Raw genomic sequence first — 22,964 nt, forward strand, 5'->3', positions numbered from 1 at the left:
CATTAAATACAAACCAGCGAGAAACAGGATTAACAATAAGAAAATAAGCAAGCCTGAAGTGGAAAAGAACAGAGAAGCTGCTACACATCCATTCTGTAAACTCTGACAACTCTTCTGAGCCAGCAACACGCACCAGTATAAACCCCTGACACTCAAGAGATGTTCCTGAGCAGAGCAGAGGCTTCCCAGGACCTCGTGCAGAGGTGAGATGCAAAACCACCAGGAGCCTTTTTCATCCTCAGGATCTCAGAATCACACAGAGTGGCTGGGGTTGGGAGTGACCTCTGAAGATCATCGAGTCCAACCCCCTAACAGTCCTACTGGTAAATGAAGAAAAAAGTCTCAATGCACTTTGCTGTTACCTGGTTTAGCCCTGGCATCCCCGTGTCTCTTCCGAACGTGGAGTACGAGGCTCTTTCATTGCTCTTCCCTACAGTGGAGAAAAGAAAATACCAGGTTTTGTGTAAGAGGGATGGGGAGGTTTTGTGAGCACCCACCCTCTCAGGGCATCCTGCCCAGGTGTGAAGTCCACTCTGGTCATGCAGCTTCCTCAGCTGGTCTGCAGGGGTGGCTGCTGCCCAGAACAACTCTCTGCTGTTACAGGAGCTCCTTTAAGCTCCCGGACAGCAGAGCTTGGCTGCTCCATCAGCAGCCAAACCCCAAAACTGCAGGATGCAGGGAAGTGCTTGTGGCCATGGAAACTGGCAGTGTCAGACCAGAGGAAACAAACAAACAAAAAAATCCCTCCAGACATACTAAAAAAAAGCCAGCAGAGTCTGGCAGAGGCAGTGACAGAGCAAACCAACAGCCAGGCACGAGTGACCGGACTCTGTGGGCAAAGACAATCCCAGCATGTGGAGCTCCTGCTCAGGAATTACCTTCTTCCCCCTTCCCTGGTGGAGGTGCCACTTCCCAAAAACCCCTCCAGATCTAAAAAGCAGGCATTCAATAGAAAAGTGTTTCCTTCCCTTCTGAGCCCCCTCTGCTTGGTCCCACTGAGCAGGTTCCTCCTGGACCGTGGGGCTCCTGGTACCTGGATCATCCCTGTGGAGCAGGAGCCACCCAGTGCCAGCCCAGCCCACGTGCCCCAGTGCTGCTGAGTGAACTTTAGCACCCAGTCATGGCTTTTATCAAACGTGTTCAACCTCACCCTGCCCACACGTTGCTGAAAATAGAGTTTTCAAGGGAAAAAAAAAAACAGCAAAACCCAACACAACACACATGGTGAAACGCTTCCATTCTGCAACGTCCCTGCAGTCTTTCCTCACGGTCACAAGCAGCACCCAAGGGTGCCAGGGCAGTTTCACAGCACCCAGGGAGGATCCCAGGGCAGGGAGAAGGGGGATAATACCTCTGCACTGTGACTGGGACAGTCAGCAGCACAAGAGTCTGCTTTGGGTTTTCCCCCCTGCCACCCAAAGCAGAATTAGACATTTTTCCAGGGGGGAACTGGCACATTTTCATTTAAAAAAAAAAAAGGAAAACTGGACTGAAAATACAGGAAGAATTTTCCTCCTTGTTAATTACAGCCTATTAATGGTGCCACCAGGGAAAAGGGGATGGAAGGGGGAAGTGGGAGATGATCAAAAAGGCTTTGAAGCCAGAGCAGGATGGCCCCGCTCTGGCAGCTGCCCCGTGCTGGCACAGGGGATGTTGCTGGGAGGCACTGGGCTCTGCCAGCCCCCCCAGAGGCAAAAGCCCTTCTCCAAAAAGAAGGGATCACAACCTGCTTCTGGTCTGGCTTAGCCAGCAAAATTGGGAAGGGGAGGATTTTGCCAATCTACTTAACCTAAAGGCATGGTCAAAGCCTGCCAAGATGCAGGTTCACGCTCCGGGGCGACGCCTGGGCGGGCAGGTGGGTCCGCTCGCAGCACGGAGGTTTTGGGGAGCACATGAAGAAAGGGGGGAACAAATTTCCGCAAGCCAGTCCCCCCTGAAGCACGGGCAGAGAGATGGGAAGGGAGGAGGCAGCTCAGTTTTCCAACGATAGCATGGGGGACTTGAACTGAACCTGAAACCTCCGAGTGGGTTCCACCACTCCCACCCCCAAACCCAAGACCCCTCTTCCCAGCGGCGCTGGAGGCCACGGCACGACATGCCAGGGTCCCACCAGCATCTCCACCAACAGCACCAGGAGCTGCTGCTGTGTCGTTTCAGAGGCTTAATCATTAAGTAAACAAAGGTCAAAATGTCAGAGGATGAATCTCCTAAATGACCTAATTTTTAAAAGAGCTTAAGCAGCTCCGCGTGCCGCCGCGCCGGCAACGTTACACAAATAACTCAGTGGGTTGTGGCACCTGGTGGGTTGTGATTACTCCTAAACCAGAGGAAAACCAGGGTAATGCCACGCTGGTTTATCTGGCCAGCAAGAGCCCGGCCTCACATCTGATAATTTATTGCTCCTTCCACACGTGGCTTGAGTGGTGAAGCACTGACATCTCTGCTGTCACCAGATAACCTGGCTGGTGGAACCACAGGGCACTTGGTGCAGGCGCAGGAAGATGAAGGAAAGCTGGGGAGGGACTTTTTACTAGGGCTTGTAGGGACAAGGGGTAATGGATTAGGAGGGTAAGGTTTAGGAGAAGAGGGGAGATTGAGGTGAGACATGAGGAGGGAATTCTGGAGTGTGAGGGTGGTGAGAGCCTGGCCCAGGTTGCCCAGGGAAGCTGTGGCTGCCCCATCCCTGGCAGTGTTGAAGGGCAGGTTGGATGGGGCTTGGAGCAACCTGGACTGGTGGAAGGTGTCCCTGCCCATGCAGGGGATTGGATCTGATGATCTTTAAGGTCCTTTCTAACCCAAACCATTCCATGATTACATGAAAGGCTGCAGGACCTATTTGCTCCAAACCACGATACCTGCACCTCAGGGTTGGTCTCTCGGGCAATTGTGGCTGGGACCTGGATCAGTCAGTGTCCCATGGGATGGGGGAATCAGGAAAGGGAGGGCAGCCCCCCAGCCAGCCCCAGCCTCTGCCCCCTTTTCACATATATATAGAAAAAGTAGCAAAAACCCTCAGCAGTAGAGATTTTACATTTAATTGTCATGGAAAACCAAGTAGACGGAAGAATGACAAACTTTTTAGGATCTAGCCTATTGAAATTAAATAAAGTCCACAAGCTGGGTGAGAAAAAGCTGAACTTGCCAGCAGAAGGTGCTGTTCCTGCTGCTGGGGAGGTGCCAGCTGGCACATATGGCAAACCTGGTTGCACTGGGACTTGCCTGAGTTGCCCCTTCACAGCCACAGCCCAGGGGCACCCACCAGAAAAGGTGGCAAAACCCCAGGACCACGGCAAGGACGGGGCTGGAGGCAGGAGGAATCTCCCCAGACACCATCTGACTCCCAACAGAATGACTGAAATCCTGCAGATGGGGGGTAAGGGATCTCGTCAGGGGGGAACAAAGATCAAAATCAGAAGGTACTGGGAATGGGCCAAGGGGTTTCCCTTGGAAATCCTGTCTGTTGGATCTACCTCTGCACATCTGAGCAGGCAGAGGTGAAGCAGGGCTGAGGACACCTTGAACAGGGTGCACCCAGAAACTGGCTGGGAGCATCCAGCATTTCCCACTCCTCATGGCATTGCTTCACTGTGAGTCCTGGCATCCCCCTCCTGCCTTTTCCACCCCCACCAGCTCGTTCCCTGCCCCTCACCTGCCCATCCTGCCTCCTCCCTGCTTCATAAGTGATTCCCTCTTGCAGGACCAGGCCGTGCTGGGCTGGGCTGGAGCCTCCCCCAGGCTGCCTTCACCCAGGGCTTTCACAGAGGATCCCCCCCCCACAGTTTGTGCTCCCTCCTCCCAAAGACAGATTTGCTTCCAAGCTCAGAGACGAGGCAGCAGAATCAAAACTCTTCCCTGAGGTTCCCACCAGCCCTGGCAGGGTTTGGCCCCAGTGCCCAGGACCGTGGCAGCTCCTCAGCTCCACCAGAGCAAACTGAGCTTTCCAGTAAACTTGTGGTTTTGCCATTTCTCTCCCCGGGACAAGCCCCACTCCCAGATGTGTACAAATAAGCCAAGAAGAAGCCAGCTGAAGGCTGCCCATGGGTTTTGCCAGTGGAGGAAGGCAAGGAAGGCAGGTGCTTTGCTGAGGAGCAGTGCCCAGTGCTCCCACCAGCCCGTGGGGACTTCACACCAGTGTCCCCATGTCACCCCATTCCCATGCTCCACAACTGAGCCTTGTAGCAGCCTGCAGCACCCACCACCCATGGCACAGCCACCCACCCTGTGCCTCCCTCCAGCCCCACACCAGTAATTCCATTAGAGTTAAGACCTGGGGAAAAAGGGGAGGAAAAACACTATCAGGGATTACAAGGGGAGAGGAAAAAAATAAACCCAACATTAAAAAAAAAAACAACCAGGAGCAGCAACAAAGTCTGTGGGCAGATTAAAACCATTGTCCAGGAAGAACTCAATCCACAACAGCTCACAATACACCCAAGATTAGAAACACTCCTCTGAAAATAAGCTAATTACTAGAAATAATTACTAGAAAGAAATCTGTTATGGCTTATCAGTTTCCCTGCTGTTTAAGCAATCCCTCTCCCCGCCTGCCCCTGCTGAAGATGAATGGTGGAAGAGTGGCAGATTTTGAAGACTGGTGATTTGAAACAAGCAGAAAAGCCCTCTTCACCCTCTGGGGACAAGCAGGTTGTCCTGGCACCACCCCGGGCAGCCAGGGATGGTCCCTGTCACCTCTCCCCATGGGAGGCTGAGATGCTCAGACCTCGCCAGGACTGTCCTCTGGGCAGCAGAACCAAGGGCTCAAAGCTTGAAAACTTGGGAGGAGGGAGTGATGGAGCTTGAAGGTGCTGCTACTGCACCCTGCTCCTCGGGTTCCCCCCACCCCCTGGGCAGATTTTTATTCAGAGCAAGGACAGTGTTTCCACTCAGGGACTTATTTTTAATTGTGGTTTTTTTTTTAATTTAGGTTATCCTGTCCAGTGCACCACAGGCCAGAGCTCCCCACCCAGTTATTCTTGAGACATCTCTGGGTTTCTCCATCACCTTGTAGAGCCAAAGCTGTGGCAGAGAGGGAACCTGGGCTTTGGAAAGCATCCAACACCAGATTGTCTTCACATCGTCCCCTTCAAGAAGTGCCTGTGTGGGGTCACCAGCAGCTCTCAGGGAACCCTGAGGGCAGGGGAAGGGCAGCTCTGGGAGCAGCACCCACAGCTCTGGCTGTCAGTTCAGCCCCTTCCCCTGCTCAAGGTGCCTCCCAAAGCCAAGCTCCCACCATGCTGGTTGCTGTACGTTCATCTAAAGCACATCCATAAGCCCCAAAACCCAAATCTGTGTGTCCCAGCTGAATAAAAACCAGTACTTTTCCTTCCAAAACCTGCTACATGAATCCAAACCAGTTTTGGTCTAGGCTAGCACCTTGCAATCTGCAGGGCCATCACCCACCCCAGGAGTGGGTCAGAGTGGGGCTGCCCATGGATAAACTGTCCTTCCAGCCACCAGTGCCAGTGTGTCCCAGTGTTGGGAAGGTGGCCTGCTTGCTGGACATGACAGGCACGCTGTCCTCCTGGGGTTAGATCTGTCAGGCACTTGGCACCAGAGCTTTGTGCTCACCCAGCATGGGCTGTTGAAGCTCCTCCCTCCTGCCCAGGAGCTGAGCAGCCCCTTCTCGTGGCCCTGGGGAGGGGGACAAGGGGGTGGGCTGGGGTGATGGCACAAGGACAGGCAGGGATGCAGCCTCACAGGGGTCTGGGGATGTGCTGGCCCTGCCCTGAACTCAGACCCACTTTCCATCTCTCCTGGGCCATGCAAACCCCTCCAGCCTCGCCCTTCTCAGAGTCTGCTGCCCTGGTGCTCCTGAAACTTTTCCAGCCCCTGGAAAACACACGTGAAACCAAATCTCTGCACTGTGCCCATGCACCATCACCACTGCTCCCAGGCCAGACCCACCTGTGGGCAGTTTCCCTCTCTATGGGATGGCCAAGCCCATCATTCCCAACTCACCATGTTCCTCCTGAAACATTTCTTCCAGCAGTTTCTAATCCTCCTTGAAGAAACAGAGGTCAAGTAGGAAACAGATACAAATTCTGATTTTGGAGAAGGGCACAGACAGTTAAGTCTCATGCACCTTCTGTCCACCCAGTACCATGGGAGGTGTCCATCCCAATCTGCTCCTTCCATCTCCTCACATTCTAAAACTCCTTGGTTCTATTCAACTGGCCCATTACACAAGATGCCTTGTGACACATCTCCAAACCTCACCTTTCCCTCCCACTCTGTCACTGCCTCTACACTATCATAGGCAAAAGCATTTTTATTTTTCTTCAGCTCTCCTTTCTCTCCTTCCACTTATCATTCTGCCACTTGCAAAGTTCTCAGAAGGAGCTTGGTAAAGAGGAAATCCCACCCATGATCTCCTCTGGTCCATCCTCCTCAGCACACGCGCTCAGAGGCAAAGCAAAACTTACTTATGTATTTTGGAACCTCCTCCAGGAACTGATGTTTTCTACTTCAACCACATTCAATTTTAGGAACAGAAGTGACTTTGAAACATGAGGAGCCTCCTGCCCCTCCTGGCTGCTCCCTCCCAGCCTCCCCAGCTCCCATTTCAGGTGGAGCTCCTGGAGCTGCACCCACCTGCCCAGACCAACGGCTGAGACCTCGAGCCAGCGCGGGGAGACCGGTGAGCACCCGACCCTTGGGAACAGGGCATGGCCCCCATCCTGCAGGGCATGAGGCCGCAGCAAACCCACCCCTGTGGAGAGAGCTGGTGGAAACCACCCGCTGGGGCAGCAGAAGCTCCAGCTCCACGTGCTGGGGACCGGTTGGGCTCGCAGCCCTGCCAGGGAGCGCGGCAGCACTTGCCAAGGCCTGGGAGCCCCGTCTTTGAGAGGAAGCCAAACGAGTCTTCCCTGCACACATCAAAGGGGAAACCTCTGTCTTCCTCCCCGGGCAGCTCCTTCTCTGCTGGGAAGTCTCAAGCCTGCCTTGGCCCCAGGCCTGGGATGGGTTGGGATGGGTTCCCCCCACGCACACCCCTCAGAAGCCCTGCTGAGCTGCAGCGAGGCTGCCCCGGCTTAGCGAGGAACGGCTCTTCTGCTTTGCTTACATCCTCCTGGGGCAGAAAACGAGAAGGAATCATTGCCCGTGCCGGGGGACGGGGGGAGCTGCTTGGAAATGCTCACTCAGCCCTGCGTGGGACCCCGAGGGGCGATTAAACATCGACCCCACTGACACCAAGAGGGGCAGAAGGGGAGAACGGAGCTGAGCATGAGCCCCTCGCCCCAGCCCCGCGCGGCTGCTCATTCCCAGCACGACCCTGCTCCTCTTCCCCTTTCTGACCAGCCCCTCAGAGGAAGCTCCTGTCGTGGGGGGGATTTTCTGTTTCAAGCACAATCCCCTCGTCTCACCCACTTCAACCCACGAGCAAACAGCACCAGGCCCTGCCCCAACACTGCTCCTTCCACGCTCACTGGAGGGTTTTGACACCGCTGCGTGGGCAAAGGTGAGGAGGACTAACCCCAATTCCTGACCTAATGTCATTAGAGCTCTCTAATCCCTTCAGGATGGATATTTTTTGCTCTTAATCTCTCTTTCCAGCCCCGAGCTGGGAGAGGTAACTGGGTAAGTTGTCTCACGCAGCCGGTCACACCCGATCACCGCCTCGGGCACAGCAGGAGGGCGCGAGGCTGCCCGGTGCCTGCTGGTCCCCACAGCTCCTTGGGCTGCCCAGTTGCAGCAGGGATGAAGGAGCCAGTCAGGGCTGCTGGAGCTCTGTAGGACACAAGAAGAGACCTTCCAATTCCCACCTCCAGCTCTCTGTGGAGACTGCACCGCCCTGGGGCTGCCAGGCTGGAAAGCAAGGCAGCCACGAGCCTGTTGCAAGACCTTAATGATGAGCTGTGTCTTTTCCTCCCCCTCTCTCCTGATGCTTTTCCACCCTTGATTAGTAGCTCCCACGAGCAAACTCAGCCCATCTCGTGCCAGCACAGTGGGCATCAATCTCTGCTACTGCCTCTGGGTGCTACTGTAAAGCAGGGAAAAATAATCACACACACAAAATACGGCGCCTGTCGTGCAGGTTGGGCACTGATGAGACCCTCTGGACAGCAGGTCCTTGAGCCACAGCTTTGAGAACACCTTCTGGAGCAGGTCCAAAGTGGGGAACAGTGACACCAACCACCACAAACGCTCCCACCACCCTGTGCCATTCTTGGATTTCCCCTGCTTTGACCACACAACCCGCTGAGCAGCTGAAAAGAACTTACCCACTAGTCCAGCTCCCAGGAATGGTGATGAGGAGATGCTGTTGTGGGATGGCAGGTCCCTGTGCTCATAGTGGGGGCCTTCACCATAGCTCTGCTGAAGCAACAGGGGAGAGTTAACTGATGGGTGCCTGGGGACACCATTTAGACATGAGGAAGAAATTCTTCACTATGAAGGTGGTGAGAGCCTGGCCCAGGTTGCCCAGGGAAGCTGTGGCTGCCCCATCCCTGGCAGTGTTGAAGGGCAGGTTGGATGGGGCTTGGAGCAGCCTGGGCTGGTGGGAGGTGTCCCTGCTCATGACACGGGTTGGAATGAGATGATCTTTAAGGTCCCCTCCAACCCAACCCAGTCTGGGATTTGATGATGCTTGGTTGTCAGAGCTTGGTGTCTCTCCCAGCCCAAAGGGTCCAAGTTAAAAGGTCCTGGGAACAAGGACATGATCTTATCCTCACTGCAAGGGCAGCGCAGCCATGAGGCTGCAACACTGGGAGGGGATATGGCACCAAAGCAGGGACATGCAGGGGGTTTGCCCCAGGCTGGCTGCTCTTGGGCAGCTTCTGCCTTTACCCAGCAGCTCAGCACCCCCAGGTGAGAGCCAGGCAGCCCCCTCCCCAGCCAGGGGGGCAAGGGGTGAGGAGCATCCCTATAAAAATGAGCAATGACACCACAGTGCCTGCTCTGCCACTGACCTCAGGGGAGGGAAAGGTGCCATTGCAAAACCAAATCACACAAACCCATTAAAACATGAGCATCTGTCAAAATAACACCATTTCAATTAAGTTAATGTCTTTTCTCTCTTCCCCTCCTCAGGCCTCAGTTATGTGCTGCCTTCACTACTTCCCTGCAAAACCCCTCCCGTGCTCTCCATCCCTGCCAAGGGCCCCAGCCTGCCTGACACACCCACATCGACCCCAATCTTTGGGTAGATTCCCCCAAAGCAAGGCCCAGTTGGCCCCTCGGGCTCCCAAAGCTGTGCGTGGTGGGTGCCCAGCAAGCTTTGCCCAAAGCACAGCCCATCAGGTGAGGTTCCTCACCCTTCCCACCACGACCCTCCAGTCTGTCCCACCCCATGGCCAGCAGCCCACGCCACCTCTCCCCATGCCAAAGGGAGGGGAGAGGCCTGAGCCTGAACCCACAGGGGACGTGGGTCTGAGGCAGGTTTTTGGAGAAGAAGCCTTCTCCAGGGGGACCTCAAGGCAGCAAAGCCTGAAGAGATGGGGCTGGGGAGGGGTCCTCTCCAAAACAGGACAAGAAAAGCTGTTCCAGGGTTAGACCCAACCTGGGCACAAAAGCATGTGCTGAGAAGCTACAGTAAAGCCCCCGTTTATTTTGGTTGGAGCTCAGTGTTTGTGCTTTGTCCTTACCCTTCCTTGGTCAAATGTGGAGCTGTTTTGATCTCCCGTTCCCCAGGAACCTGATCCTGGTCTTTCATCCAAACCTACCGAAAAACAGGAAGAACAAAGGTTACTCCTGCTTTATCAGCAAAGCCTCAAAGGTGTTCTCGCAAAATTAACTCTTCCTTCTACAAACAAAACAATATTTTCATTAATAAACCACTTCCACTTGGCGTGACCCATCCTCCCCTCTCCCTCCTCACCTTCCCACTCCAGCTGGGAGTTTATTCCATAAACTTCAAAGCAAATCCCACCACAGCCTGGAAACGCTTCAAAACACGGGACAGTGGGAAGAGGAGCAACAAGTATTTTAACTTGCTTGATTCCTGAGAGCACCCATGAAGCTCTTCCCCCCAGGGACCAATGATGAAGAGGAGACTGTAAATTCCAAACTCATTGCACCCATCCCCATGCTCCAGTGGGACCTGTCCCAGCTCAAACTGGGAGATAAAGGGAGTGCCCAGACCTGGAAGAGCCTCAGGTGGGAATTGCTGGGGGCATGATGGCACGTGTGGCTTAGGCATGTTTGTCCAAGGCCACTGGGTACTGCAGCCCCTCATGCTCCTGCAGAGGAAGGACATCAGAGCACGTTCCTGTCCATCCCATTTTTAGGCCTCCCAAGCATATCCTTGGCAAATGGGGATCTGACCCAAAATGGCAAGGGACCGAACAGGAGGAAGGTTTTGCAATGTCCTTGGACACGGATTGTGGTAGGAAATCACCTCCTTTCATCCTCTGCCAGGTCCACCCAGGCTGTGCCTCTTGGGCTACCAGCACACGAGGCACCCAGGGGAGATGGGGAACGTCCACCAGGACACAAAAACCCAGGGAGTCACATCAGTAAAGCTCTCACAGATCAAGCTGGCACCACGACTGCACAGAATAAACCCTTCCTGGCAGCTGAGCCTCCACTCAGCAGCAGGTCTTCCTACCAGGCTGGTCTGTCACCTCTGCTCTGGAGGGCAACCAGGTCTTAGAGCACAGTAGTTGGGGTCTGCCCATTGAAAGGCTTGTGGGGATAAAGCCAAGGATTTGAGAGGGGGGTGAGCAGGGTGGGGGCATTGTTCTGCGCCTGGGGCCAGGCTTTGGAGATGTTACACAGAGACTGTGAGCTCAGCTGGGGTGGACAGGGAGAGAGAGGAAGCCACGGAGATGATCCAAGGGCTGGAGCAGCTCTGCTCTGGAGACAGGCTGGGAGAGTTGGGGTGTTCAGCCTGGAGAAGAGAAGGCTCCAAGGAGACCTGAGAGCAGCTTCCAGTGACTGAAGGGGCTCCAGGAAAGCTGGGGAGGGGCTTGGGACAAGGGCAGGGAGGGAGAGGACAAGGGGGGATGGATGAAAACTGGAAGAGGGAGATTCAGGTTGGATATTAGGAAGAAATTCTTCATTATGAGGGTGGTGAGAGCCTGGCCCAGGTTGCCCAGGGAAGCTGTGGCTGCCCCATCCCTGGCAGTGTTGAAGGGCAGGTTGGATGGGGCTTGGAGCAACCTGGGCTGGTGGGAGGTGTCCCTGCCCGTGCAGTGGGGGTGGGACTGGATGATCTTTAAGGTCCCTTCCAACCCAAACCAGTCCATGATCTGATGATCCTATAAAATCCCAGACCTGCAGGAGGCTGAGCAGCACGGAGCACCAGCCAGAGCCACCTCTTGGCCTTATCCCATGAGAACCCCAACCCCATGGCAGGGGATACATGGTCACACCTGACATGGGGCAGCATGAGAAACCTCTTGCAGCAGCTCCCACCATGCCCCCCTGCCATCCCCAGCTCTGGGGGTTCCCTGGGACCCCAGTCCACCCCGACTCTTCCAGCAACGCTGAAGCACCAACCGGGCCTCACGGGAGCTTTTCTCTTAGGAGCAGAGACCTGCTCACAGCAGTGGTGACAGTGATGGGGCAGGGACAGGGTGTGTGCAGGAGCAAGGACACAGGGGGCTACAGTTGCAGGACATGCTCCAATTTCATTTTAGCAAAGCTGATTATTATGGCAAACACGCCGTGTATTTGTCTCCTCCGCTCCCCTTACTGTTCATTTAACCAGAAACTTCTTTCAAATTACATCCTTCTATTTCTGTGCCTTTGTGTTAATCATTTCCCCAGAGAATTGGTGTTTAATTGCTGTCTAATTTGCATAATTATGCATATTAAACTCCACACCTAATGAATATTCATACTTCTCATTTAGATTTTGTTTTCTAATCAAAAATTTCCAATGTGATTACTGTGCAGAGCAGGGATAAGCCTCTAATAATACCTCGGATACTAAGGAGAATTACTGCCAATTCTCCCACCTCCTACTTCCTAGAATAAACTTTTGCTTTGCTAATGTGTTTTTCTAAAGCAATTCATCTGCATACCCTGCAAACACCACGGAGATCAGGAGGCAGAAATGCTCCTTCTATTCCTTCTGCTTTCCTGGGTATTTTTAAAGGATGTTTCAAGCTCCCCAAGGGTCAGGGTGAAGACACCAGCAGGAAATGCAGCCTCAGACATCCTTGGCAAACTCCCTCCCTTGTGTGGAAAGGACAAGGGTGGTGGCACTGGCCTGGCTTTGGTTGCCACTGGTGGCCCTACAAGGGGAAGCCAAGGCATGGGGGTCTCCATCCCCTCCCCTGCACCACACAGGATGGGTCCTGGATCACCCTGCCCTCCTGCAGAGCCACCCACTCCTGTCTCTAACCCACCCAACCTCAGAGGTGCATCCCCAGGCCAGGTTGTGCTGGGAGAGGAGATTCAGTGGGGGGCTCTGCAGGGAGTTTGCAAACCCAGGATTAATTATTTGCCAAAATTCCTGCAAAAAATAAATAATAAGGAAATCACTGCCAGGCCTCCCCTGAAGGAGGTACAAACAGATGGAGGGTGGCACAGGTGACAAACGCTGAGGCCAAGAGGCTCACGGGTCCCCCAGACATGGACAAACCTTCTGCACAAGCAACTTAACGGTTGGACTCGATCATCTTAAAGGTCTTTTCCAACCAGAACGATTCTGTGACCCTGTCACTTCCACACCACCCTGCCCCCAGGGGTCCAAACCATGGGAGGCAGAGCTGTGCTCCCAGGGCAAGTCTGAGCCCCGGGCATCCCCTTCCTCCCCCACTGCTCCTGGGGAGGTACAGAGCTGGGGGCAAGAAGCCCCTCTATGAGCCAAGCAGGACCCAGGAGGGAAACCCTGACCTCCTCCCAGCAGCTTGGCAGTGGTGGCCAGATCCTGTAACACCAAACCAGCCCCTGGCAAAACCCAAAAAAAGCCTCTTTTTCCCCCGGTATTCAAGCACTGGGGTGGCTGCCAAGGTGAGGTGAGGTGATCACTCTCCTGAGCAGCAAAGGATGCAGCCCCCAGGGATCAGCCACATGCCACCATGGAGCTGTCCCACTGTCCTGCTGGAAAAAAAAAGGTCTCACACCTTCCCCGAGCTGCAGTCACCAGCATGGAAGGTGGCAGCAAAAATCTCCCATACTCACCCTGCAGGTGTTTTAAGGTTTCAGGGATTTCTGGGATGAAGCCAGGAAAAAACAGACTGCCCTCTTTTGACTTCTGGCATCTGTCCTACATCCAACACCCACCTGCTCCTCCCTCCCTTCCTATCAGAGTAAGGATCTAATGCCTCTGCCAACCCTGCCAAAACCCAACGTCTGGCCAAAGGCTGCTGGAAAAGCCCCCATCAGCTGGGTTCTGCTCACTCCCACTGCTCTCAGGTACACGGGGTGATTCTTGGGGTGCCCTACACAGGGACAGGAGTTGGACTCGATGATCCTGATGGGTCCCTTCCAGCTCAGCAGGTTCTATGATTCTATGATTCATAAAACCCCTGAAGATGGTGCCACCACCACCACTAACCACGGTCACGCTTTGCCCAGCCCAGGCAGTGCCCTCCAGCCTGGCCCTCCTGGCACCGAGCAGGGGCTGGATCTGCAGGGAGGGAGGAGAAGGAGCAGAAGACAGGGAAGCTGGGGGTGAGGAGGACACTGCTTGGGCACCACGCTGGCACCCTTGGGGCTCTCCCCAGGTGCTTGCCCAAGGGTGCCTGAGCATCCCACCCCCACCCTTCTGTCCCAGCAGCTCAGGAGGTGTCGGAAGCACCTTGGGGCACCCAGTGATGTATTTCCTGCCTATGGGCTCCCTGGAGTGAGATCCCACAGGCACCTCCCTGGCCCCCCAGCTCTGCCTCAGCCCCGGGCACAGATCACCCGCGTTGCAGCACCCAGAGTCCCGGGGGAAAAAAATCATCATCACCAACCCAAGTCACCAGCTGAGCTCGTGTCAAACCTCCGATGGCACGGAGCTGAGTGAGGTTTGCACGAGCAAGATTCACTCTGGCACATCTCAGCTCCTGGGTGCTTGGTTCTGCAACATTCACAAGGCTCCTCCAGCACAGGGTGAGCAGTTCTGGGGACACCCACGTGAGCTCGGAGCAGTCGGGGGCAACTTGATTTTAAAATAAACCCATTTTCCAACTAACCCAAGTTAAGGCACACTTTCCAATTCAGAAAAACACAAAAATAGGAACTACCTCCTCTCTCCATTAATACCGTTATTAAAAAGCGTACAGATTAATTGTGCATTTTAATAACCCTGATCATGAATATTCATAACACATTTCTGGCTCATGTTCTAATTAAAACATACTAATAGAATAAGATGTAGCTGTCAGACAGTCATTTTTTTTTTCCCCTTACAATGTTGGTGCCACAGCTAAGAAGAGCTGATAGACAAGAACCATCCTAAGCTCTCAGAATGGATAAAAAGAATTTGCCCACATTTGGAATCAGCAGAAAAGCCCTTGACCTGATAACGAGCCACAGCAAAAGGTCACACACAAGTGACCAGTGACAGGGGACACCAAGTGTCACTCCTCCCCCAGGAGGAAAGGAGCCACTTTAGACACACAACTTTTGAACAAGAAAGGGCACTAAGCAGGGTGTCGGGTTTTCTTGTCCCATCCCCACATCCCAGTTGCCACTTGTGGTCCCTCCTGCTCTGCTCCCAGGCTGTAGCTGCCAGCCCTCACCCACAGGTTCCCTGGAGCCAAAAATGGCACCAAAAGATGCTGCTCTGGTCTCAATAACCTGAGCCCTGAAGGCCACCAGGGCACACGTGCCAGCCCCTGGGCCACCCCTCTGAACCCCCCAACCTGAGCACGGCACCAGGACACGGCCCCAGTGCCAGCCCCAGGTGGCCAAGGGGACTCCCCAACGTGTGGGCTTTGCATTCAGGCCACAGTCTTTCAAGCTGAGCTCAAGGGGTGGCAGCCACCCCCCCGGACCTGGAGGACACGCAGGGACGCAGAGCAGGACATTTTGCTCCTGAGGCCTCTCAAACACTGTTTGTGCAGCAAGACCCAGAGTTTTTGCTCTTAAATCCTGCACCAAGGATACTCACAGGAGAACATGCACCGCTGCCAAGTCCAGCAGGCTCCAAGTTTCCAGTGTCAGGAGGAGGATGCAGCCAGGGGACCATCACAGCAACCTCATGGGTGACAGTGGGGGACACTGCCGGGGATGCTGCGCTGAGCTGGGCTGAGCTGCCCTCCCCCAGGCCACCCCTGCCTCCACAATCTGCCAGCACCAAAACACCCTCCCTAAGCTGATTCCCAACGAAATGACTTGGCTTTTTTTTTTTTTTTTTTAGTCTATTAAAAATATTTAGGCCAAGCCCTTCATGTGGCTGGACAAGGTTGGGGAGCAACCACAGCTGCCATGAAGAAAACATCTTCCATCTTCAAGGGTCTACTGACCACAAGGTGCCTGCTGGCAAAGCTGGGTGGCAAATCCAGCTCCATAGCCAGAGCAGTGTCCATGGGCTGGAGCAGGACAGGGATGTCAGGACAGGGATGTCAGGACAGGGATGTCAGGACAGGGATGTGGTGGCACCTGGGAATAAAACACCCCAGGGCCAGCAGCCCACCATGATGATGTTATAAAGACACTTCACCTCTGCCAGTCCCCAAGGTGCCCTGGGGGAAGTGTTGGGAACCCCACTCCCTGCCTGCCCCCAGTGGAGGTGGGATGGCGTGAGCTGCCATGGAAAGAGGCTCCAGTGCCACCATAATTTGATTTGAAACAGAGGTGACAGAAGGCTGCTCGATAAACACTTCCAAATTAAGCGGCTTTGTGTCCTAATCGCCCTGGCGATCAGCCTCCCAGCAAAATCTCTGCTAAAAGGGATTTGAAATCAATAAAATTAGTCGACTGGTAATTAGCTTTAGTCCCAGGCAAACTAGCAAAGTTGTTTTTTCCAGGGTCAGAGTTGGCTCCACAGAGGCACACACAGCACTGCTCGGCAGGGAAAAACCCACCCACGCATCCCAGCAGCAGCATCCCCTGCAAAAGGGTCCTGGGTGCTGGCAGAGCCCTTGGAAGGGGAAAAGTGGGTGCTGGGAGTGGCCCCAGCTCAGCCTGTTTATTTACCAGCTCAATCCACCCCCGAATAGGAAAAAACAGCTGGGAATAGAAGGCAGCCGGGAGCTGTTTACAGGACGTGGCCTGGGGATGGGACTATACAATTTGCTCATTTCCTTTTCCCGGCGCACGACGAAACAATTAATAAAAAAAGAAAAGGGGGGGAAAAATTCCCCAAAAGAAAGCAAGTGGTGCCAAACACCTGGAGGGCAGGACAAGGTCACCGGCACTGCCACCCTGGTGCCACCCATGCAATGTCACCCTGCTCATGGGGCAGAGCAGGAGTCACACAATCACAGAACCATTCAGGTTGGAGAAGACCCTTGGGTCGAGTCCAACCATCATCCCTACTCCACAAAGGTCTCCCCTAAACCATCTCCACCAACACCACATCCAAACCACCCTTCAACACATCCAGGGATGGTGACTTGCCCCAGGCAGGAGAGCTCTGGTTCATCCCCCTCCACTGCCTTGAAATTTGAGGTTGGACAAAATGGGCTGGCAGGGACAGCCAGGCTGAGCTTTTCTGCTGCCTGGGGAGAAAGACCCCTGGGTCCTGGGGCAGGGACACGGCGCGGCCAGGGGTGGGATGGGATGGCTGGAATGAAGACAGTGGCCAAGCCCACGATTTGAGGAGCATGGGGGTGATCCCTGAGGATGAGCACCACCGTGTAGCTGCCCCCAGGCAGCCCTGACCAGAGGGACCTGAAGCCCCCACGTCATGCCGCAGGATGGGGATGGAGCCAAACTGCCTGAGAAGCTCACAGCTCCCCAGGACCCAGCTCAGACCTGTCCCTCCGTGCTGAGAGCTTCCCAAGGAGGAGCAAGAGGGACAAGCAGCACAAGGGGATGTTCTGGACCACGATAGTCACCTGATCCTCCAGATCAGGCACCTGAAGTGGGGACAGACACAACTGCACCGACACGTTAAACAAATGGGTCATCTCGGAACTCGCTAGCACAGATCCCACGGGGCAAACTCTGCCCATTTATCTTTGTGATGATGAATGTACTGAGAATTCAACACCAAAGACAAGCACATCCACCCCACACAGGCCCCCCTGTGCCCCTGTCCCAAGAGAAGTGCCCACTGCTGCCTCCCCTCTCCCCAAATGCACACTCAGGGATAACTTCTTACTTTAAAAAAGCTGATGCCACCAGTTCAGTGATCATTAATTCCTCTGCTCAGCATCTGCTCTGGCACCATGTCCTGGTTCAGCAGTTTCTGAAGGGTCCACACTGGGAGAAGGATTTTAGGAAATGTTTTGGGCTGTGGAAAAATGGGAGCAGTACCAGGCAGAGAGCAGGGAAAAAGGATCCACTCTCCATTGGTTTTGGATGAGCGATGAGTAGAGAGAGAAATTAAATCTACAGTCAACAATAAAAACAAACAGAAAGAGAGGGGAAAAAGAGCCAAATAAGTACTTTAGTTACTCCTGGTTTTTTGGAAGATGGTCTGGGAGGTGATGCACATGGTATTTCAAAATGAAACTGCATTCCCAGCTTCTGCCATGGGTCAGGAAATGAATGTCACAGCGCATGGGTGGCTGCAACTGCTCTCAAAGGACACTGCTCTCAAGGCAGCTCCTGGGCAGGTTTCAGGGGAGTTGGGGTGACAGCCCAGAAATGCCCCCAAAGAGAAGAAGAAACGCACAAAACAGTGCCCAGCACAGGGCTGAGAAAGGCTTGGGGGAAAAGTAAACAAATAAAATCCCACAAGCAAACTCCACCACCTTTCAGTTTAGGAAGAAGTGTGATCTGCAGACCCTACAGGAAGGTCCCCACTGTGTTCTGGGTGTGGCTTCTGAGCAATGAACATGAGACTTTGCCCACTTAAAGTCATAATTAAGGAAATCAATAACCTGGACCAGCCCAAACCTCACCAGGGCCTTGCAAAAAACAAGTGCACATGGTGCCAGTGGGGGGACAATGCTGAGCTGTGGCACGGCCACCACTGGTGTCCCCAGCATGGCCAAGGACTGAACCAGAGTCCTGTGGTTCAGGTCAGCACCAAACTGCTGGGCTACCTTCTCCCTGGAGGACAGGCCAAACTGGACAGCATTTATTAAATAACCAAAAAGCCAAGTGAAAGTTGTGAGGCCATCAGCCTCCCAAGCCTGCTCCCTCCAGCAGAAAGACACAAGAGATGATCCTACCTCCCAGCCTCTAGGAAAGCCAGCAAGATGCCACAGGGAGAAAGAAAACAAACCTGTGACGACAACTAGAGGGAAGAAAATAAACTTTCAAGCTCAGAACGCTTCCCCCAGCTGTAAAAACAAAGGCACAGCAATGACCAAACAAGAGCACAAAGGAGCAGCATGAAAAGGGAATGGAGGACAAGATGAGGCTCAAGCAGTCAGTGCTTTCAAAAGGTCAGCAGCCTGTCCCTGGTCCCCAGCCTCTCTGGGACAAACCTACCCATGTCCCGTGTCCTCAGCCTCCATCCAAGCCCAACAGCCCGTCCACACTTGGCAAGAAGCGGCAGATCAAGGAGGGTCTGAGGGACAAAAGTGCAGGGAAACGGGCCAAGAACAACACTGGTTTGAGTCAGACCGGTAACAGGTGTCAGAGATTGTGCGTTTTCTTTACTAGCACCTTGGAGCAACACAGATTTTGGAGGAGCTGCTCTGCTCCCCCCCCCGGTTGGATGGAAACAGAGACACAGCACGAGGCAGCAGCAGGAAGCCCATTGCCCTGTGGTCCCACCACACTGGGACAAAGTGGGGCTGCAGGGACCCGGGGGGGGAAGGAGGAGAACCAGGAGGGGTTCCACGCTCTGGGGGATCAGCCCAGGTCTGGAGCTGAGCCACCTGCAGCTCCGGGCAGCAGCTCACAACAAACCCAACCCTGCAAGAGAAGAGCAAGGAGGTGGCTGACCCTGCTGGACTCCCCTTAGCAGCAGAGTGCCAGGGAGCACCTCAGCCCTCCCCAAACCTGTGGAGAGGAGGCTGGGAACACACCCACGCCCCGAGGGCAGCTCCAAGCCAGGGCTGCATCCCAGCCGTGCCACCCGTCACCTCCCCAGCTGCCCTCCAACCCCAGCTCCTCACCATGCAACTTGAAAATGTTTAATCCCAGGGAGGTTGTTGATGCCCCATCTCTGGAGGTTTTTAAGGCCAGGTTGGACAAGGTTTTGTGCAACCTGGTCTAGTGGGAGGGTTCCCTGCTCACGGCAGGAGGGTTGGAGCTTGATGATCTTTAAGGTCCCTTCCACCCTTAATGATTCTATGATTCTAATTCTATTAACTAAATATGAAAACCCGTGGATTTACGAGGAGTTACATCCTTGACCTGACACCAGAGTGGTGCCTCTCAGAAGCCCCCAGCTTGTGTCTCATCCATGTGTCTATGGGACCTCTGAGGACCAGCAATCCTGGAGGCAAACTGAAACTCAAAGGCAGCCTGTAGAGAATTTGTACTCATCTTCTGCATCATTTACACTCAGTGAGACCAACATGCTTGCCACCACAAAACAATCTACATGCAGGAGATACAGGCTTATCCACAAAGCAAGGGCTTATATTCCATCAAACAGAAAGCTTTGGGGAGAAGAGGGAGACTAAATCCACATCCTGTTTTTTCCAGCTCATTTATTTTACCACAAAGTTGCACACTCATGAAAGATGCAGACACTCGACACTAATGCACATATTGTTGTCCAAAGGAAGAATTCATCCTGCTGAGTCTGCAGAGCAGCCCGATGCCAGCAAGGACCGAAACACGACGGTCGCGGGTCCCCGGAGACACCACGTCTTGACCTTTCGTATTTCACAGGCAATTGTGTATTTTGCACATAGATGCAGATGCACGGACCAGGCACACACCCCCACAACTCCTTTACTTAGAAACATATACCTCTGTTTCCCTTCTGATTTGCATCTTTCCAAGTATTGTTTCATTTGCAATGTAAAATAAAACTAGGGGGTCAGAGATGCGACTCGAACACCGACCTTTAGCTGGGGAAGAGAAATCCTGTTCCCACTTGGTTTCCATTACCCACTGAGCAAGAAAATAGGGGACAAAATCCTGTTTACCCCTACCAAAAAAAACCCAACAAACAACAACCCAACAACCAACCAACCAAACCTCCAAAGTTTGCCAGACAGAAGGTTTCAGATCAAACAGAAAGGTTTTCCTTGGCTGCTTCCAGAGAGCAGCACCAGTTGTGTGTACGTGAGCCCCCGCAGCCCAGCGCTGCCCTCCCACGCCAGCAGGTAGGGAGGCCAGAGGCAGTTAAAAATTAGACAAATTCAAGATCATTTCCAAACAACGTGGAAATTACGTGAGGAAACGGCCAAACACACATGCTCACAATCACGGTGGCCTTGGTAGTTCATTTGTAAAGCTTCTCTTACCGGGAGGAGGGATGATAGAATCAGAATCGTCAAGGTTGGGAAAGACCTTCAAGATCATCAAGTCCAACCATTCACCCAACAACTCTTAACCACTAAACCATCTCCCAAAACACCACATCTACCCCTTTTCTGAACACCTCCAGGGATGGCGCCTCCATCACCTCCCTGGGCAGCCTGTTCCAAGGCCTCACCACTCTTTCTGTGAAGAAATGTTTTCTAACATCCAGCCTGAACCTTCCCTGGTGCAGCCTGACCCCATCTCCTCTTGTCCTATTGCTGGTCACCAGGGAGAAGAGCCCAACACCCACCTCACCACAACCTCCTCTCAGGCAGCTGTAGGGAGCAATGAGGTTTCCCCTCAGCCTCCTCTTCTCCAGGCTGAACAGCCCCAGCTCCCTCAGCCTCTCCTCATCAGACCTGTTCTCCAGACCCCTCACCAGCCTCGTTGCCCTTCTCTGCCCCCTCTCCAGCACCTCTGTGTCCTTCTTATGCCTCGGCGCCCAAAACTTAATGACTGGAAAGCTTCACAGCTAACGAGCCAGCAACTTCTCCTGCAAAATTCCTTGCAAGGGGAAAAAAACAGATCCCCAGGGGGAGAGGAAGGCTGAAGCAAACACAGATCCAGGAGTGTTTACTCGAACCCAAGAGGCAGGGGCAGCAATCCTGCAGGGTGCTGGGCTGCCCAGGGCAGGATGCCCCGGACTGCACAGGATGCTCCAACGTGTTCCCCGAGACGATGATTCAGCCCAGAGGAAGGATCATCTAAGAAGAATTGTTCGACACAATGAGCAAGACTTTCCCAAACAAAGTGTTCTCAACACCACCTGCCTGCCTGCCTCCCTCCAAGGGGCAAGCCCTCAGCTCCGAGCTTGATTTGCAAATAACTTCAAAACGATGGTCACCACAACAAAGGTTCATCTTTTCACCTCCTGCTTTCCCACAGTGAGCAGCACCAAGGGTACAGTGGGCTCACAGCTGCCATCCTGTCCCCAGAAGGGAGCTGGAGGGCAACACAGAAGCCACCAGCACCTGTCTGATGCCACAACCCCCTGCCATGCCCAGTTACATCAGGACTGCCAATTTCAGTCCAAACCACACAATCCATGCTTCCTAAGACACCCCTAAAGCAAAACCAAGTGCCACAAGGTCCCGAGGTTTTGGGGTAACTGCATGTACAGCCAAGGAGTTTTCCATCCCAGGCAACAGTTCTTACAGAATTGGTCCATGTGACACAGCATGGTGAGATACTGAGCTTCAAAACCATTTCAGGAGAGATGTGATCTATTTAAAGCTCTGCCAAATATTTCTGTAATTTAATATCCCATCGATTATTTGAACTGCATTAACGAGGGATGTATTCGATCTACTTGTTGCTTAGAAGCACCATTTCCAAGAACCACGACTCTTTTTTTTTTTCCTCTTTAAATACAGACACTTCAAGATGTTCACTGGTCTCTTCTCCTGTGAAGAATTCAAATCTTTGCACAACCGTGCCCTGTGTCCCAAAGTTCCCTGGTACCCTGAAAGCCAAAAGGACAAGTCACAGGAAGAGATTACACCCCAAAATACATAGATATAAAATCACCAGCTTTGTTTTAAGGTCCACAGAGGCTCATGGTGTAGAGCTTATCAGGCCAGGTCTCAACCAGCCTCTTGATCTCAGCAGAAATCAATGATCCATTGCACTGTGGGTCTAGGCTGTCCATCAGCCTCTGGGACCCTGTTTCTAACCCCACACGGACCAGGGGACACCAAAAAGTTGCTCCAGGTCCTTGTGCCCTGGTTCCCCTTGTCCGTATCAGAACATCCAACTCCAAGCAGCACATTAGCCCAATTGCTGGCAAAGAGATTAAGCTGGTGGTGGTGGGTTGGTTTTTTGACCAATCTAGATCTGCCACCTGGTCTGTTGCAGCGTGGAGGCAAGTGGCTGGGGCCAGCTCCAGGGAGAGGACAGCATGGAGGGTGGCACAGCTCCTGCCAGCAGCAGTGAGGGTGCATCTCATGTTAAATCAGCCACAGAGGTACAGCGTGAAGCATCCAGCTCAGGGTGGGACGTGTCAGCCTCTGCAGACACCTATTTCTGGGCTCCTCCTGCACTGGGTGGGACTACACCTTGCTTGGACACTGAGGACATCACTGATCAAGCAGAGAGGAAGCCCGTCCTTGCCATCGCTTTGTCACCAGGCTGGGCACACGGAGCCCTCCCTCCACACACCCACCCAGCTCTGGTGCTGCTGACCTCCAGGACAGCTCTCCCTCTCCCCAGGCAGTGTCAGTGCCACGGATGAGGTGCCAGTAGATGGCACTCAACGTGTAGCACGGCTCCTCTCATTTCCAGGACGAACCAACACCCCCCCATGCACATTTCAGACCATTTCCTGGGTGCAATTCTGGCATCCCTGCCTGACAGGCTGGCAGGTGCTGGTCCTCCTTGGTTTGATCTCTCATGATGAACAACACAGAAGTCCTGAGAAAAGCCCACAGCACGGTTCCTCAGAAGCCCCAAGAAGATCTCATGCAAACAGGTTTTATTCTTCTGCCTATGACAACGCTAAGGAGCAACATTTCATCTAATTTCCATCTTAGACATTTCCCTGGGCA

General features: G+C 53.6%; 1 protein-coding gene across 19 annotated transcripts in view; it reads right to left on the reverse strand.

Moving 5' to 3' along the window:
• TCF3 (transcription factor 3) overlaps positions 1-22,964 on the reverse strand; it is an 81,067-nt gene that overhangs the window by 26,745 nt on the left and 31,358 nt on the right. For 14 of the 19 annotated variants that reach the window (XM_051640011.1, XM_051640009.1, XM_051640004.1 and 11 more), the window contains exons 4-6: positions 9,585-9,658; positions 8,223-8,316; positions 363-430 (exon numbers count right to left, since the gene is read on the reverse strand). In XM_051640011.1, coding sequence (XP_051495971.1) covers positions 363-430; positions 8,223-8,316; positions 9,585-9,658 — 236 coding nt within the window. The remainder of the gene's footprint in view (positions 1-362; positions 431-8,222; positions 8,317-9,584; positions 9,659-22,964) is intronic. The other 5 variants (XM_051640017.1, XM_051640015.1, XM_051640000.1 and 2 more) reach the window with 1 other exon arrangement.

This window comes from Apus apus, chromosome 24, assembly GCF_020740795.1.
Source record: "Apus apus isolate bApuApu2 chromosome 24, bApuApu2.pri.cur, whole genome shotgun sequence".
NCBI classification, from domain to species: Eukaryota; Metazoa; Chordata; class Aves; order Apodiformes; family Apodidae; genus Apus; species Apus apus.